Genomic DNA, 19,679 nt, shown 5'->3' on the forward strand with positions numbered 1-19,679 from the left:
GTTTTTGCTCCACACCGTCATTCGATTCTAGATCAAATTCTGAGTGTCCTCCAAAATTTGAGCTCATTCGGATGAAAACTGAGACTGCACAAACCATTTAAAGTTTATATGGGAATTACTATGGGAAAAGCAAGCAATTCATTCAATCGGTCATAGTGTTTGCCCATGTGCTCTTGGGGATTAGAGCTACGTTGATACTGTGAGATATATTCATCTGCTACACCTTTGCCGAAGACCGTTTTCAAATCGGACATCTCAGTAATTATTATTATGATTTAAATCCAGTCCACAAATTCTTAAGCAGTGCTCATTTAACTTCATGAACAGGCAACATTGCTGCCACCTGGCGCGAAAGATAGCACGCACAAATCAATGGCTACTATGTTTTACTGCATTTTTCAGTGATGCCTGCCAGAACAGCCCAATAATTATAGCCAAAGTTTTACAACTCATTCAAAAATCAATAGCTAATTACTGGAGCATCCGATTTTGAAAACGGTCTTCGGCAAAGTTGTAGCAAGATGAATGTATCTCACAGTATCAACGTAGCTCTAATCTCCAAGAGCACATGGGCAAACACTATGACCGAATTGAATGAATTGCTTGCTTTTCCCATAGTAATTCCCATATAAACTTTTGAAGAGCTTGTGAAGTCTCAGTTTTGATCCGAATGAGCTCAAATTTTGGGAGGACACTCCAGAATGTGATCTAGAATCAAATGAGCGGTGTGGAGCAAAAAACGATTTTTGAATCACTCTAATACTCATGCCTTATTCTGCGCCTCGCTGTGAGTCGAGGACTCGTCTTCACCTCACATGTCGCGCCAGAGTAAATATTTTTTTACCATAATAAAAACTTACAAAAGTGTTTTGTCCATATCTTCTGTGATTTACGCGACTAATTGGAAACTCTTTATGGTGCATTCGAAAGAAAATGTGTTAATCTGACTTCGTAGGTATTTTGACATACATATTTTCTGAATTTTGTTCACTAATTTTTCACTTAAAGTTGTGACCTATTCCAAAAAAAACGCACACACTGAAAACAACATGGTTGATTTTTTTCATAAATGGTCAAAATTTTAAACCGGTACGACATTAGAATCGTAATTTTATATTATTTTCAGAACACTAGCGAAATTTTAACGGAAAAATCTGAAAGCTATTTAATATTAATATTAATAAAATAGCCATTCAAGTCGTCGTGCAAAAGTTTGAATTTATCTACAACGCATGGAATTTGTGTTTGGTAATATCGGCTGTTTACGCACAACGCGAACGGTGTGCAACGTTTTCAACCTTGATCAGTTTCAGTCATCATTTTCACCCTGTTGATGATCTTATGTGTTTTAAAAAAAGTTCTTGTGACCCCAAACTTTTGAACGATACACCATACTAAGGGGTGCACCCAAACTTTTGCACAATGGCTTGAATGACTATTTTATTATAATCAAATAGTTTTCAGATTTCTCTTACGCTTCTAATGACGCATTGATTTAAAATTTTGGTCAATTATTGTCCGTTTTGTTGGCGAATAGATTCTCGTGCACATTTTTAGCGAGGAGAAATAAATACTCACACGTCAGTTTATATGGTAGTTCAGTAGAAGCACGCACCTTGCATTCAATGCACAATCCAACAGTGTACGTAACATGTTATTTTTGTTAGCTACGACGCCATCCAATGTATGGCAAACATGGTGAGAGAATATTTTGGTGTGACAAAATTATTTAGGTGTGAGTCTATTGGAGGGGCAAAATCCTCAATAAATACTGAGACATGTTTTTCCGGTGTGTTTTTTTTTTTTGAAAAATGTAACTGTTTTAAGTAAAAAATTTAGTAAACAAAATTCAAAAAAATCTTTATGTCAAAATACCAACGAAGTAAGGTTAACTCATTACCATTCGAAAGTTTCAATTAGACGTGTTATCACAGAAATATGGATAAATCACTTTTGTACGTTTTTAAGGGAGTGAACCCAAAATTTTGCACAACATTTTACATCGCCATGTGCTTATTTTGCGAGTCGAGTGACGTGAGACGAGTCGAGTAAATTGACAATTGCACTTATTCTAGGCGGCGTGTGAGTCGAGACGAGTCACTCTCTTCTTGAGGGAGCGAGTCGACAATTGTCGTCTCATTCGATTCGTCTCACCTCACAAGCAGCGCAGAATAAGCACCAATAGTCGACTCATTCTTATTGGATTAACATTAGTCGTCTCACATCACTTGCGATGAGAGCAACACGTCTCGAGTCACCCGACTTGCAGAATAATCCTGACTACCAGGATTCACACCACGAATATCGAGATCACAATGCGCAAGATTCACTCATACGACCATCGACACTTCAATACCACAATCGTAACAAAAATTACATTTTTGCGAGTCTCAAGAATTAAACTATGTGTCTAGATTTGGGGTCGCTGAATCTGATGCCGTTTTCAGAAAAGTCCCTGCACGTCCCAGTTTTTAGCTACAAGTCACCAAAGTTGTATACATCACTGGTTCAATTTACATGAAATTAAAAGTACGATTCATCAAACTTTTTTTGTTGATCTAATCCATCAGACATGCAAAATAGAACTTCAACATTCATTTCAGAAATAATTTAGTTGAAATTGCACGATACAATTTAGATTAAATAGATTTTTTCAACATGCTTGCAGTCTCCATACAAAACTCTTACCGTTAAGTCATTAGTCACCGTGCGGCCTCCGTTCACCGTGCACATATACAAATTCCTACAGAATATTCATTCAATTTTCACTAATTATTCTTTTGTCAGCAAAATGAGATAAAACTGATGAAATGAAGTAGTTTTGTCACAAAACATTTTTGAAAAACTTAGTTTATGTAGTCAAAATTATGTGAATTCTGTTTGATATTGGGATTTTTCAAATACTCTTAGTAGAAAAGCCAAAAATTCACATTTTTTCATTTTAACGTTAGAGTATGATTTTTTTTTTTTCAAAATTTCAACAAGTTTTCACTGTGGATACTACTAGTAAGATGTATTTCATCGTATGAGCAATGAGATTTTATGCAAATTAGAATTTTTTATTGTGTTTCAGTCGAAACCCAAATGCACGGTGAATGGACCCTCTTCAATTTATATGGTTCATTAGTGTAAAAGGCATGAAATTATTCGGTAATATTAGATTTATTGTTAATGTCGTGATTAAAACGATTTTTTGAACCACTCTAATGAGTATCCTCAGTGTGATCAACATTTTCTCGTCCCATAACATCTTTCGTGTTATAAATGTGAAATAATCGAAACAATGCTTCAATCGCACTGCATGTTTTTTGATAATTGACCAACAATTAACGACGTATGAATAATAGAATCCAAAAACATGTTTTGTATTTCTTTCACCGCTAGACTACGCAGTCATGCTTCATTAGTGCGAAAATGCGAATGAAAGTGCGTGGCTACATTTTTTCGTGGTGGTATCTTCAGATCACATATTCTTCGATTTATGACAAACTACTGGGACGTGCTAGTAGTAAATTCGTTTTTCTATTCTTTTGAAAGTTTTCAACGCAAACACAGTACAAAAAAAAGTTGCGATGCGAAGAGACAGATCGTATCCTTTGAAAGACGGCTAAGGCGGAAAAGCACAGCATACATTGTGTAAGACGCATAGTGCGAAGCCATATAAGTGATAATTTGAGTTTAACAACATATCTATAATCCCACTCGTATGTAGCATTTGGGTTGATACTGAAGAATGTCAGTCGATTATCTGGCAGGAACACAAGATCTTTGCATTAAAGCGCAGAGTTATAGTCTAAAATTACGGCTTCCAAACGGAATGAATGAAGTGATAGATCGTGCACTATCAAAATGTTCAACGTCGTTCAACCTTACCTGGAGTTTCTTCTCCAATTCAGCAATCTTTCGCTTTTGCTCTTCATTCTGCTTGCTGGCTGTGTCCAGTTCCTTGGCCACCGTTTGATATTTCTCCTCCAGCTGCTTGGATTGCTGCTGCGCCTCGACTGCTTCCTTCTTGAGCGAATGTATAAGCTCAGCATCCGGTCCGGCAATGGAACTCTTCTCCTCACCGCTGAGTGGATTCCATCGCTCTCGGGAAAGCTCCGCTTCGAGATTTTGTACCCGCTGCAGTAGACGTTTGTTCTCGCGCTCCAGCGCTTCGTTGTTGCGCAACTCCATCGCCAACAGTTGCTTTGTACTCTGCAAGTCATCCCGAACCTTATCAATGTCGTCCATTTCGTCGACTTCTTCCTCCTCTGGTGGCGGTGCTTCCAGGTTGGCTCGCGACTCCGACTTGGCCAGTTGCTCCTCCAGCGTCATCTGTCGACGGAACTTGCGAAGGCCTTCCAGAATGGGTTTACTGCGGTCATTGCACTTGGTCGGTTTCAGCCTGACGCCACTTTGAATTTCCTTCAGGAGCACGTTGTGGGCCGTTGCTTTCTCTGTTTCGAAAATAAATTGATCCTTGACTTTGGTGATGGACTTGCAGTGAACGATCGGTTTCGATCTGTAATTGATAGAATAGGACACTGTTAGGGGACGCTTAACATCTCTCAACAAATTGGACAACATCTAACGACATTCATGCGCAACACATATAAAAGAGCTCCACGGATAACGACAATACCTATCATTGCATTCAACGTGACGCAGCTTTTTACCCTGCTCCACCTCCTTCATCATGTCGGACCAGTCCGGCCTTCTGCGCGGTCGCTTTCTGCAAACGAAACAGGCATTCGAGGCATTGATTAGTGGTTAGTTCACCTGGGAAGTGGCTGTTGGGGGAGACGAACGTTCCGAACGGACTAGTCGAGGAGAGCGTTTTGATTCTTTGGCACGTTACAACATAAGGAACCTGAGACATGCACATTCCTGCTGAACATTATTGGTTTGGATATTGGAGTATAAAACAATGGAAACTGAAATTTAACCATTAGCTTTGAACCATTTATCAGTCTGTTAAGTTGACCAAACTGTCATTTGATATTGTTAAGCCGAATCAAAATTTACAACGTTTCCTAATTTCCATGCTAATTTGTATGACAGCTTGGTATAGAATATATATCTGAGCATAGTTTGGATCAGTTTCATTATTTTCTTAGAAAAAACTATTTTAATACTTTTTGCGAAGAAACTTCTCCAAACTACGTTTGTTATACAAACTTAATTAGCCAAGTTCAAACTTACTTCAATTTCTCGATCACTTCTTTGTGTTTGTCGGATACTTCTTCCTTTTTGAAGTCCGGTGGGGGTCCCAGCTTGGGAGGCGGCGGTGGCGGTGGTGGGATGTTCGATTTGGGCATCGGTGGAGGTGGTGGCGGTGGAACTGGAAAAACAGGAATAATATAGTTCAATATTTTGCTGTTTGTTTCACTTTAAATGCTGATATAAATTTGAAGTATTTAAGGTGAAACAGTTTGAAATCATCTTCTAAGATTGCACTGAAACTTCAATGGCACAAATCTCGCGAAGAACGCATCCAACAACAGTGAACTTTTTATTTTGGCTCTGTGCACTAGCAGAAAGCCTAAAATAAGAAGATCAGAAAAGTTTGTCAACTATTTCTTCAGTTTAGTGCCTTTAAAAACGTGAGTATGGGCACAAGTCGGCCATTGTGACGGCCATCTTTGGATTCCGAGATGTTTCACCTTAATTCTTCGAATGCTGATTTATAGTTTTATCTAAGATGGCGCCTATACAATTGAAATTCAAATTAAATAACATTTCAATGAGATGAACGTATCGCTAGTAGACTACGATGCTTCCTAGCATCATTAGTTCGGCTTAAACATACCAAAGGGCGTAGCTTCACTTAATGTGAAGATGAATCGAAAAAAAACTAGCTGGTGGTGACCAATCGACTAAGTTTTCAGCTCAAACGGGTGTTCGGTTCTCCAGATTTGTGCACTTGATAATTTGAAGTTTGGCTTCGATGTATCTTCACCTTAACTTTCACATGGCTGTTTTTATACAAGTTGGAAATCCGCAACTAGTCCCCTGAGAAGACAACTCAGGGAGTGTGGTGATGCCGCACCTCCGACGATCCACTAAAACCAGCTCATGCACTGTATGTGGTGTACAGAATGCACATATATCACCATTGGCCTCAGATCTCGGAACCAGAAATGACCTAGGCAAATTACTTCTCCTAGTCGGCTTAAACATTTTTACAGGAGACCAACCTCGGCTCAGCAGCATTAACTTGTCGGCATGCTAAAGGCGCTGCAATTCCTGCATAATGTGAATGACAGGTCAGACGACTATTCCAAAGATGGTAACTCGGATTCCTCGAGGATCACCTTCAGGAATTCTTCTAGTAATTTCTGCAGAGATGTCTTATGGAATTCTTTCAGGAACTTCTCCAAGGATTCTATCAGGTTTTTTTCTAGAGATTCCCCCATCAATCTTCGCAGAATTTCTTCCAGGATTTTCAAAAATGGAAATCCTTGAACATTAGACGCTGCTATCTTCAATATTTCAAAGGGTTCACCCTGAAAGTTTTCCCAATATATAACCAAGATTTCCTCCTGATGTTTTTAAATCGTTTTCTCCGGTTGTTATTCCAGGTGATCTTCCAAAGATTCCTATAGAATCTACGCAGAATTATTCCCGATTTTGTAAAGAAATCCGTCTATCGAGGTTTTAAAGAAAGTCTATCAAGAACTCTGCAGAAAATTCCTCAATAAATTTCATCTCATGAATTTCTTCCAGTTTTTTTTCTATGAATTTCGCCAGCATTTCATCCAAAGATTTTTCCTGCACTTCGTCCAATCATTTATCTAGTTATTTCTCAAGTAAAATCTGCACGGAATCTTCAGCATTTATTCCTCTAATTTATGCGATCTTTCTTCAGGAATTTTTTTTCGATGTTTTTTAAAGAATTCGTTCAGAAAACCTGTCAGCATATTATACAGAGATTCGATGCATTATTTTTTCAATCGAGGAAATCCAATAAGACTTCCTCAACAGTGTAAGAGTTCTTTCAGTGAAATTTGTAGGTGTTCAACAAGAAATTACTTATCTTCGTTTTTCGAAGATTTTTCAAATATTTTTTTTTTAAATGTCCCTGACTTTTCCATGGATTCATCCCTGGAAGAATATTTGAAGATTTCCTTCAAAATTTCTCAACTTTTGAGTAATCTTTGGAGTAATTCTCGAGCGTTTACTCACAGAAATTTCTGACTGAAACCTCAATGAAATCGTAATAAATCCCTAGAGGAATATCTGCTTGCATTCTTGAAGATGTTTAGGAAAGAGTTCTAGGGAAATCGAATAAAAAATCACTGGATATATTCCTGGAGAACTTATGCCCTGTTGTTTTTTTTTTATTCATAAATTATTGGCTGAATTCCTGTGTAATCTTTAAGGTAATGTCTGCGTAATCCTTATAAAAGTATCTAAAACGATTTTTTTTAGAGTATTTTATTAGAAATAACTAAAATATATCTTCGGAATAATACCTGAAGGAAACTTTGGTCGAATATGGAATCGAACCCTTTTATTGTTACTTTAGATTCCAGGAATGTTAGGAGGCCTCATTTCAGAGACTTAGTCTCTATTTTTAATGCAAGTCTCTAAAATGTCTCTATTGTTAATCGAACTTTATTGGAAGTACTCGCATACTCTCCGATGTACTGAAGACCCGCGGTTTCGACATCGTAGCGCTGCAGGAGGTGTGCTGGACAGGAGCATTGGTGCGAACGTTTAGAGGTAATCATACCATCTACCAGAGCTGCGGCAACACACGCGAGCTGGGAACAGCTTTCATAGTGATGGGTGATATGCAAAGGCGCGTGATCGGGTGGTGGCCGATCAATGAACGAATGTGCAAGTTAAGAATCAAAGGCCGATTCTTTAACTTCAGCATAATCAACGTGCATAGCCCACACTCCGGAAGCACTGATGATGACAAGGACGCATTTTACGCGCAGCTCGAACGCGAGTACGACCGCTGCCCAAGCCACGACGTCAAGATCATCATAGGAGACTTAAACGCTCAGGTTGGCCAGGAGGAGGAGTTCAGACCGACGATTGGAAAGTTCAGCGCCCACCGGCTGACGAACGAGAACGGCCTACGACTGATAGATTTTGCCGCCTCCAAGAACATGGCCATTCATAGCACCTATTTCCAGCACAGCCTCCCGTATCGGTACACCTGGAGATCACCTCAGCAGACAGAATCGCAAATCGACCACGTTTTGATCGATGGGCGGCACTTCACCGACATAACCGACGTCAGAACCTATCGTGGCGCCAACATTGACTCCGACCACTACCTGGTGATGGTGAAACTGCGCCCAAAACTATCCGTCATCAACAATGTACGGTACCGACGCCCGCCCCGGTACAATCTCGAGCGGCTGAAACAACCGTATGTCGCCAATGCGTACGCGCAGCATCTTGAGGCAGCGTTGCCGGATGAGGGCGAGCTCGATAGGGCCCCTCTTGAGGACTGCTGGAGGACAGTCAAAGCAGCCATTAACGACGCTGCCGAAAGCGTTGTCGGATATGTGGAACGGAGCTCAAGAAACGATTGGTTCGACGAGGAGTGCCAGGAGGTTTTAGAGGAGAAGAATGCAGCGCGGGCTGCAATGCTGCAGCATGGTACGCGGCAAAACGTGGAACGATACAGACTGAAGCGGAAACAGCAAACCCGCCTATTCCGGGACAAAAAGCGCCGCCTGGAAGAGGTGGAATGCCAAGAGATGGAGTTGCTGTACCGTTCTCAAGAAACGCGGAAGTTCTATCAGAAGTTCAACACATCCCGCAAAGGCTTCGTGCCGCGAGCTGAGATGTGCCGGGATAAGGATGGGAGCATCTTGACGGACGGACGCGAGGTGATCGAAAGGTGGAAGCAGCACTACGATGAACACCTGAATGGCGCAGAGAACACAGGCACAGAAGGTCAGGACAGCGAAGGCGATGGCTACGTCAGCACAGCGGACAGCGGAAATCAACCAGCTCCCACGATGGGGGAAGTTAAGGATGCCATTCAACTGCTCAAGAACAACAAAGCCGCTGGCAAGGATGGTATCGGAGCCGAACTCATCAAGATGGGCCCGGACAGGTTGGCCGCTTGTCTGCATCGGCTGATAGTCAGAATCTGGGAAACGGAACAGCTACCGGAGGAGTGGAAGCAAGGCGTTATATGCCCTATCTACAAAAAGGGCGACAAACTGGAGTGTGAAAATTATCGTGCAATCACCATCCTAAACGCCGCCTACAAAGTGCTATCCCAGATTCTCTTCCGTCGTCTATCACCTAAAGCAAACGAGTTCGTGGGAAGTTATCAAGCAGGTTTCATCGACGGCCGCTCGACAACGGACCAGATCTTTTCCGTGCGGCAAATCCTCCAGAAATGCCGTGAGTACCAGGTCCCTACGCACCATTTGTTCATCGATTTCAAGGCAGCATACGATAGCATCGACCGCAATGAGCTATGGAAAATCATGGACGAGAACAGCTTTCCCGGGAAGCTCACAAGATTGATCAGAGCAACGATGGACGGTGTGCAAAACTGCGTGAAGATCTCGGGCGAACACTACAGTTCGTTCGAGTCTCGGCGGGGACTACGACAGGGCGACGGACTTTCGTGCCTGTTGTTCAATATTGCGCTTGAAGGTGTCATGCGGAGAGCCGGACTTAACAGTCGAGGCACGATTTTCACGAGATCCGAACAATTTGTTTGCTTCGCGGACGACATGGATATTATTGGGAGAAAATTTGAAACGGTGACAGATTTGTTCACCCGCCTGAAACGCGAAGCAACAACAGTCGGGCTAATGGTGAATGCGTCGAAAACAAAGTACATGCTGGTTGGCGGAACTGAGCGCGACAGGGCCCGCCTAGGAAGCAGTGTTACGATAGACGGGGCTACCTTCGAGGTGGTGGACGAGTTCGTCTACCTCGGATCCTTGTTGACGGCTGACAACAATGGTAGTCGGGAAATACGAAGGCGCATCATCAGCGGAAGTCGTGCCTACTATGGGCTCCAGAAGAAACTGCGGTCAAGAAAGATTCACCCCCGCACCAAATGCACGATGTACAAAACGCTCATAAGACCGGTAGTCCTCTATGGGCATGAGGCGTGGACTATGCTCGAGGAGGACTTGCAAGCTCTTGGGGTTTTCTAACGCCGAGTGCTAAGGACGATCTTCGGCGGCGTGTGGCGGCGAAGGATGAACCACGAGCTCGCTCAACTCTACGGCGAACCCAGTATCGTGAAGGTAGCTAAAGCTGGAAGGATACGCTGGGCAGGGCATGTTGCAAGAATGCCGGACAACAACCCTGTAAAGATGGTGTTCGCCACAAATCCGGTCGGAACAAGAAGGCGTGGGGCGCAGCGAGCTAGGTGGATTGACCAGGTACACCAGGACCTGGAGAGCGTGGGTCACAGTCGAGGATGGAGAGAAGCGGCCATGAACCGAGGGAATTGGCGAAATATTGTTGGCGAGGCTTTATCAAGATAATTGATGTAAAGCCAAATAAGTAAGTAAGTAAGTGTTAATCGAAGTTCTCTTAAATTTCTTCTTCAACCATAATGGTCTCTAAAGTCACTATTTTCTTTATTCTGCTTCCTTATTCTAATCCTGTTGACAAATGTTAGAGGTTCCTGAGAAACCTGAGGTTCTTCAGGAAATTCTTGTCAGATTGAATGAGCTGTCCTTGAAGAAATGCTTCTGGTATTATTCTTGTGATTGCTTCAACGATTTCTTCTGGCATACCTTCAGGGACTCCTCCAGGATTCCTCTATTGATTCCTCTACCAAGTCTTCTAGTCACCTATCTTTCAGTGGTGTTTCTAGGGATGGAATGTCTCCAGAACGTTTCTACCTTCTGTTATTTCCACAAGGATTAGTGTGAAAATTTCTGTGGTATCTCAGGCTTCACTCCAGATATGTCTTGACCTAAAAACTAAAACATCTTACAATATGGGTATCTCCGTTGATCACTCCTGGGTTATTTCGGTCGTCACAAAGCACCAAAGTGGTCATTTATCTATAATTAAACTAGAAAGGTCACAGGGATTCAAAACCATGAAGATTGACCCGGTCGCATGCCTAGTTTTTGGTACAAAAACTAAAATGTCTTACAATACAGATTGTTGGCGCGACAGTCAGAACTGGTAACCCTATAAATAGCTTGGCTGAAATAATTGATCTGTTGAAGAAGAGACAGTATGCAAAGAGTTGAATTCGACAATGATTGTTTGGGAAGCAGCTTTATTATAATTAGTTGTTAGACGGTTTGAAACCTAGCGGATAGAAACACTGAGATGTGTAAGTAGATATGCAGTAACATTTAACTATAAAATTCGAATAATTCTATTTAATTTAAGCTTGTCAACATAAAACGGACTTTTGATCAGCTATAAGAAATCAGTGTCGTGGTTGTATCACTCCCAACACATTAACACAGATATCTCCGGCGTTAATTTCTGGGTTGTTTGGGTGGTCAAGAATAACCATCTATGATTGAACTAGAAGAGTCACAAGGATTCAAAATCATGAAGAATGAGCTGTCGCATGCCTAGTTTTGGTTCTGATACTTAATGTTCCCACATTACAGGTTTCCCGATGGCCATTCCGGTGTTCCAAAGGACCAGAATAACCATCCATTCATCCTGTTGGCAAAATACATCCAAACATAAATAAACTGAATTGGAAGTCCAAATTGGCCACCTTCCGGGACATCAAGAATCGGTTCCGCACCATACAGGACCGAATTTTTCAGGGGATGAGCTCCGGTAATAGGGTCCTAAAACTTTCGATACAATCTTGAGTTCATTATATAAGACAATAGAGCGTGTTCTTGCTACTACTATGGCAAACCAAATAATGGCTATATCATATTTATACTTTAGTTCAAAAAATGGGTCCAAATTTGAACCTTGACACTTTTGATTAGATTGGACGTTTACTTAGTCGTCAAACATAGGGGTTCAACTTTCTAATACTGGGATTCTTCCTACATGACATTTTGGAAAGGACACGGAAAACAAAACACACACAAAATTTTAGTTCAAACGAGGGGGTGTGACCAAATCTCAAAAACCGAAAAACATGTTTTGGGCTTAAACGAAAGTAAAACATTTAAAAGTTGAGTAAACATGTGTTTCTGGCTAAAACTTTAGCGTATGGTACTAAAATTGAGACAAGGCTTTAGGACCCTATTGGTTTCTTATTACAGATAAATTTTATGCCAAAATATCCGTCAACCGAATAGTACCGATGTGAATTACATATACAAAACTGCGATGGAAACTTACTTTTCAGATGTTCCGGGTTTCCGGAACCCGGTATGAATAAGTAGATGATTTGAGAATCGCTATTCGCAGTCTACGTGAATATCTATTCAACAATACGAGGACGGTTCAGATTACTTGTTTAGTTACGGAACTACAGGTTGTCAAAGTAAGAGTCTCTAAAGGGACTTTTTTCAGATGTAGCAGGTCACAGTGACCAAATCCGGATCTCTGGGAGGGTGTCTGAAACTAGACATGTGTGCCTTTCATAAGTCCAACAGAACTGAAATGGGTCAACACACTGATTTTTGCGAGCTGTTTGAATTTTTGGGTCGAAAATGACCCTAAGTCACAATTTGTAACTTTTTTCATAGAAGACCCCTTAGGGGTAATTTTAAACTTTTGTTTCCTCAAAAATAAAATTTTCGACAAAAAAATAATTGTCAGAAAATTTCAAATTGCTAAATTATCCAAAATAAATTTCTTTTTTTTTTCTTTCTTTATTAACGAGATTTTTGGCCCTGGGCTAGTTCATCTCGGGACCAACGGCTTTACTTCCCTTCCGAAGGAAGTCGTCACTTTTTTTTAGTGACTATCTCGAGGATGGGATTTGATCCCAGGTCCTCGGCGTGAGAGGCGTGTGTTCTAACCACTACACCAGGTCCGTCCCCGAATGAATTTCTTCCAAATCTATGGAATAAACCTTCGACGATCATGTAAGGATTTCTGCTATCTGCTATTTTATATCTGTTCGAATAACTGGTAAAGTAGAGAGTTGACTAGTAAATGACTTGACATTACGTATCATAGGTACTTCGAATACCTGCAGGAATAAAATAGACCCCATTTGTGGTCCATAGCCTCTTGTCCAGTAACTCCTATCCTTACCTCCCCGCGGTGCCATCTGGGATACGAGTAATCATAGGAAAGATCGGGTAACTAACCCCGGTGGGACCTTGGTTGTATGCTGAGACCCCCCCCCCCCCCCTCCTATCTTCGGACGGTGTAGTTCATCAGAGCGTCTGTTCGCCATGCTAGGAGTGGCTTATCATCGTCCTAGTGCCAGCGTGGGGCTCTGTACAGTGCTGTGCGAGACAGGGGATTGGTGCAGGCCTTACAAGCTAGCCGTAAAAATCATTAGTACAGGAAGCATACAATGTAAATTCGTACCGGAACAATCGGCATAGACCCAGGCATCCAAAATGGACTAACGATTATAAACTCGGATCATGGAACTGTAAATTTCTTATTTCCTGGGAAAGTACCCGCATTCTTTCCAAATTATTGAGGGTCCGCAAGTTCGACATCGTAGCGCTGCAGATCTACCAGAGCTGCAGCAACAGACACGAGCTGGGCGAAATGCAGAGGCGCGTGATTGGGTGGTGGCTAAACGACAACAGAATGTGCAAGTTGAGAATCAAAGGCCGTTTCTTCAATATCAACGTGCACAGGCTTCACCTAGCAAGTGACGATGACGATAAGGAGGCTTTCTACGCGCAGCTGGAAGGTGAATACATAAGACAATTTACAGCCTGCACAGATTGAACAATCACGAACATTAGGCAAAAGACAACACGGAACACCCAGTAGTCCAGTGATGAATTTTTCGTTTGACGAAAAGCTTCCACCGACTGGAGCGGGAATCGAACTCATGCTTCGTGGCACAATACGCCTAAACGACTGACGCCGCTAACCGCTCGGCCACGAAGCCCACGACGACCCAAGCCATGATGTAAATATCGTTATCGGAGATCTCAACGCTCAGGTTGGCCAGGAGGAGGAATTCAAACCGATTATAGGGAAGTTGTTCACTAGCTTACGAACGAACGATTTCGCTGCCTACAAGAACATGGAGCTACTAGAGCATAGCCATGCGTAGTACCAGCAAATCGCAAATCGACCAGGTTTTGATTGATGGACAACACTTCTCGGACATTGTCGATGTCAGATCCTATAGCGGCGCAAACATTGATTCTGACCACTACCTTGTGATGGTTGAAGTGCGCCAAAAGCCTTCCGTTGTGACCAACATTCGGTACCGACGCCCGCCACGGTACAATCTGGAACGACTCAAGCTACCCGAAGTCGCAACTGATTACGCGCAAAGCCTTGAAGCAGCGTGGCCGGAAGAGGGAGAGCTCACCCTCTTGAGGACTGCTGGAGTAGTGTCAAAGCAGCCATTAACAATGCAGCAGAAAGTGCCTTTGGGTTCGTAGAAGGAAATCGGCGGTACGTTTGGTTCGATGATGAGTGTCAGACGGTTTTAGACGAGAAGAATGCGGTGCGGGCGATAATGCTGCAGCAAGGCACACGTGAAAACGTGGAACGATACAAACAGAAGCGAAGACAGCAAACCCATATATTCCGGGCGCCTCCTGGAAGAGTTGTAGTGTGAAGAGATGAGGCAACTGTATCGTTCTCAAGAAACGCTTAAGTTCTACAAGAAACTCGATGCATCCCGCAATGGCTTTGTGCCGCGAACCGAAATGTGTCGGGATAAAGATGGAGGTATCTTGATGGACGAACGTGAGGTAATTGAAAAGTGGAAGCAACACTACGATGAACACCTGAATGGCTCAGAGGAGGATGACCTAGGCAGCAGGAGGGATGGCTTCATCAGTATGGCGGATGAGGGAGTCGTGCCAACTCCCACAATAGGTGAAATTACAACAAAGCAGCTGGGAAGGATGGTATTGGAGTGTAACTTATTAAAATGCACCGATTAGCACCGATTGATAGCCAGGATCTGCGGTACAGAACAGCTACTGGAGGAGTGAAAGGAGTGAATAATATACTCAATATACAAAAGGGTGATAAGCTAGAATGTGAGAACTATTAAGCGATCGCTATTCTTAGCGCAGCCTATAAAGTGCTTTCCCAAATCATCTTCCACCGTCTATAGTTGCTAGCAAGCAGATTTGTGGGAAGTTATCAAGCCGGTTTCTTGGACAGGCGATCGACATCGGACCAAATTTTAATGTTGCGGCAGATCCTCCAAGAGTGTCGCAAATATCAAGTTCATACGCCCCACCTATTTATCGATTTTAAAGCGGCCTATGATATGATCGACCGCAAAGAGCTATGTAAAATTATGGACGAGAATAATTTTCCCGGGAAACTGACTAGACTGATCAAGGCAACGATGGATAGTGTACAGTGTTTTGTGAAGATATATGGTGCCTTATCGGACCCGTTTGAAACACGCAAAAGACTTCGACAAGGCGATGGTCTTTCCTGCATCCTTCAATATTGCGGTGTTCAATAGAAGGTGTTATGAAACGTGAGGGCTTCAACATGCGGGTCACGATCTGCAATAAATACAGCCAGTTCATCTGTTTCGCTGACGGGACATTGTCGGAAGAACGTTCCCAGTGGTTGCTGAGCAGTATACAAGGCTAAAACGTGAACTAGAACGGAGCGGAATGCAGGTGTATACGTCTAAAACAAGCTTGACCAAGTAGAGCAGAATCTTGGAAGTGTGGGGCGATCGGGAAACTGGAGGCTAGCAGCCATGGAGCGGTTTTGTTGGTGTAACATTGTGACGCAGGTCATGTCTTGAAAGACGTAGCAACATCAAAAGTAAGTAAAGTTAGAGTAACTATTGGGAAAATCGGTGGAAGAATTAGTAGAGACATCCTGGGATAGTTCCTAGGAAAATTTTCATAGTTATCCCTGCAGAAATTACTGGAGGTATTTGCGTTGGATTTCCTGGAGCAGTGTTATTAGCACGTTTTCGTTGACATTCCTTTAATTGAGCTCAGAAGTACAAAATGGAGGAAAAGTGGGCTTGGTTGACTTTCGTCAATAAGCATAAGCATAAGCATAAGCATAAGCATAGATGACCGTACAATTCGTAGTTGCTACTCCGTGATTGACCAGAATAATCAAAATTGTACAGGGAACCAACAGGTGCAGCTTGGGAGTAGCTTACATCTTCAATGAACAATTTCGAGAACTCCAATAATAGTAATGTCAATAACGGCGCCGGCCACGTCCTTACGGCCATCGGGGAAGGAAAGGAATGATAGTGTGACGTCCATTGCTACTAGAGACCGAGATCACCTCTGCATCTCCATGGTTTTCACAGGAAGGAGGATTGTTAGTGGGAGGGTTAAAAAGCTACATAATCAGGATTCACCTTGGTTAGTGATGCGATTAATGTAGCCTAAATTTGAAAAAAGTTATCTATCTGTCGTCGACAATTTTATTGTCGAACTATTCAAAGGTTATTTTTTGGTTATTGCGACCAATATATAAACAGGGATAAGGCCTTATGCCGACACTTACAGTGACGAACCATCCATAGTTTGTTTAGTGATTAAATAAATGAAGCAATGCCATGATACAAATTTATGTTATCACAAGCATGAAACGAACTGAAATGCGGAGTAATAAAAAGGTTTTGCCAAGGGATTTGCAAACAATACAACTAACTTCTTCAAATGCTATAGAGTAGAATGATAAAAGGAAAGTTCTCACCGAATGTCAGAGCATGTCTTCATGGGAAGTTCGTCCATTGAAGCGGCCGGAGCTACTCCTTTTCAGCTAGCGAAATGTAAAAGAAACCCAACTCGAATCCTGCTCTTCTTTATGTTGCGAAGACTTCGATTTCACAAATCTTGACCGATGAGAAACACTTTTTCTTTTCTCAGTTTCAGTTTCTTCAGATTGGAATAGTTGATCTTTTTCCCTGCAGATTTACGGCAGAGACGTTTCACTATCTTTACAAACTTTTTAAATGACAACAATAAATGCTTCTTTAATAAAACTGAAAAACCAAGTCACTTTTAAATGGCACAATCGTCAGCCAAATATCAGCCAAAACGCTAAAATTATAGAGTGAAAATTCGTGACAGGAACAATTTTCTGGGCTTGGTTGACTTTCGTCAATATTTGATAAATGATCCTTAAACAAAAGTGATGACTAGAAGGCTAAATTTTCTAACAATTTTTTTTATTGATTTATAAGCTAATATTCTCACCCATTTCTAGAAGCTTACCAAATTCTGCGAGTAATTTATGCATATTTTTTTGGCAGGATTATTAAAAATAGACACTGCGTGGATACGAGTAACTGACACTGAAGAAGACTGCAAGTGGTAGTCGAAATACGCGTATCTGTCAAAGATAAGCATTTAGGAGCGGAATTAAAAGGTACACGGTACTCCATCTACTTTAAAGTTTCTCTATTTGAGATTCTGCTCAGAGGATTCGAACATTCATTAAAGAGTTAACAAATTATGATCAAGCGTATGCGAAAATCTTGGTCACAATTAAATGTGAATTCTGTCCAATATTTTACAAGAACTGTGCCTCAATATTCTTTACAAAATCCTACCATGATTTTTTTGAGAATGCTGTCCAGAGTTTCAAAAGAAACCTGCTCAAAATTTTATAAATGCACCTAAGATTCTATCAAAGTCTTACTTAGGGTAATAATGTAACGTAGTCTATTTTTAATAATCCTGCCAAAAAAATATGCATAAATTACTCGCAGAATTTGGTAAGCTTCTAGAAATGGGTGAGAATATTAGCTTATAAATCAATAAAAAAAATTGTTAGAAAATTTAGCCTTCTAGTCATCACTTTTGTTTAAGGATCATTTATCAAATATTGACGAAAGTCAACCAAGCCCAGAAAATTGTTCCTGTCACGAATTTTCACTCTATAATTTTAGCGTTTTGGCTGATATTTGGCTGACGATTGTGCCATTTAAAAGTGACTTGGTTTTTCAGTTTTGTTAAAGAAGCATTTATTGTTGTCATTTAAAAAGTTTGTAAAGATAGTGAAACGTCTCTGCCGTAAATCTGCAGGGAAATAGATCAACTATTCCAATCTGAAGAAACTGAAACTGAGAAAAGAAAAAGTGTTTCTCATCGGTCAAGATTTGTGAAATCGAAGTCTTCGCAACATAAAGAAGAGCAGGATTCGAGTTGGGTTTCTTTTACATTTCGCTAGCTGAAAAGGAGTAGCTCCGGCCGCTTCAATGGACGAACTTCCCATGAAGACATGCTCTGACATTCGGTGAGAACTTTCCTTTTATCATTCTACTCTATAGCATTTGAAGAAGTTAGTTGTATTGTTTGCAAATCCCTTGGCAAAACCTTTTTATTACTCCGCATTTCAGTTCGTTTCATGCTTGTGATAACATAAATTTGTATCATGGCATTGCTTCATTTATTTAATCACTAAACAAACTATGGATGGTTCGTCACTGTAAGTGTCGGCATAAGGCCTTATCCCTGTTTATATATTGGTCGCAATAACCAAAAAATAACCTTTGAATAGTTCGACAATAAAATTGTCGACGACAGATAGATAACTTTTTTCAAATTTAGGCTACATTAATCGCATCACTAACCAAGGTGAATCCTGATTATGTAGCTTTTTAACCCTCCCACTAACAATCCTCCTTCCTGTGAAAACCATGGAGATGCAGAGGTGATCTCGGTCTCTAGTAGCAATGGACGTCACACTATCATTCCTTTCCTTCCCCGATGGCCGTAAGGACGTGGCCGGCGCCGTTATTGACATTACTATTATTGGAGTTCTCGAAATTGTTCATTGAAGATGTAAGCTACTCCCAAGCTGCACCTGTTGGTTCCCTGTACAATTTTGATTATTCTGGTCAATCACGGAGTAGCAACTACGAATTGTACGGTCATCTATGCTTATGCTTATGCTTATGCTTATGCTTATTGACGAAAGTCAACCAAGCCCACTTTTCCTCCATTTTGTACTTCTGAGCTCAATTAAAGGAATGTCAACGAAAACGTGCTAATAACACTGCTCCAGGAAATCCAACGCAAATACCTCCAGTAATTTCTGCAGGGATAACTATGAAAATTTTCCTAGGGACTATCCCAGGATGTCTCTACTAATTCTTCCACCGATTTTCCCAATAGTTACTCTAACTTTACTTACTTTTGATGTTGCTACGTCTTTCAAGACATGACCTGCGTCACAATGTTACACCAACAAAACCGCTCCATGGCTGCTAGCCTCCAGTTTCCCGATCGCCCCACACTTCCAAGATTCTGCTCTACTTGGTCAAGCTTGTTTTAGACGTATACACCTGCATTCCGCTCCGTTCTAGTTCACGTTTTAGCCTTGTATACTGCTCAGCAACCACTGGGAACGTTCTTCCGACAATGTCCCGTCAGCGAAACAGATGAACTGGCTGTATTTATTGCAGATCGTGACCCGCATGTTGAAGCCCTCACGTTTCATAACACCTTCTATTGAACACCGCAATATTGAAGGATGCAGGAAAGACCATCGCCTTGTCGAAGTCTTTTGCGTGTTTCAAACGGGTCCGATAAGGCACCATATATCTTCACAAAACACTGTACACTATCCATCGTTGCCTTGATCAGTCTAGTCAGTTTCCCGGGAAAACTATTCTCGTCCATAATTTTACATAGCTCTTTGCGGTCGAT

General features: G+C 41.6%; 1 protein-coding gene across 1 annotated transcript in view; it reads right to left on the reverse strand.

The window, feature by feature from the left end:
• Positions 1-3,771: 3,771 nt before the first annotated feature.
• The window catches only part of LOC110680394 (neurofilament heavy polypeptide-like), a 42,031-nt gene continuing 26,123 nt past the window's right edge, over positions 3,772-19,679 (reverse strand). The window contains exons 2-4 of the mRNA XM_021856202.1: positions 5,185-5,323; positions 4,625-4,714; positions 3,772-4,504 (exon numbers count right to left, since the gene is read on the reverse strand). Of these exons, the coding sequence (XP_021711894.1) occupies positions 3,787-4,504; positions 4,625-4,714; positions 5,185-5,323 (947 nt within the window). The 3' untranslated portion in view covers positions 3,772-3,786. The remainder of the gene's footprint in view (positions 4,505-4,624; positions 4,715-5,184; positions 5,324-19,679) is intronic.

This window comes from Aedes aegypti, unplaced genomic scaffold (genome assembly GCF_002204515.2).
Source record: "Aedes aegypti strain LVP_AGWG unplaced genomic scaffold, AaegL5.0 Primary Assembly AGWG_AaegL5_hic_scaff_128_PBJ_arrow, whole genome shotgun sequence".
NCBI lineage: Eukaryota > Metazoa > Arthropoda > Insecta > Diptera > Culicidae > Aedes > Aedes aegypti.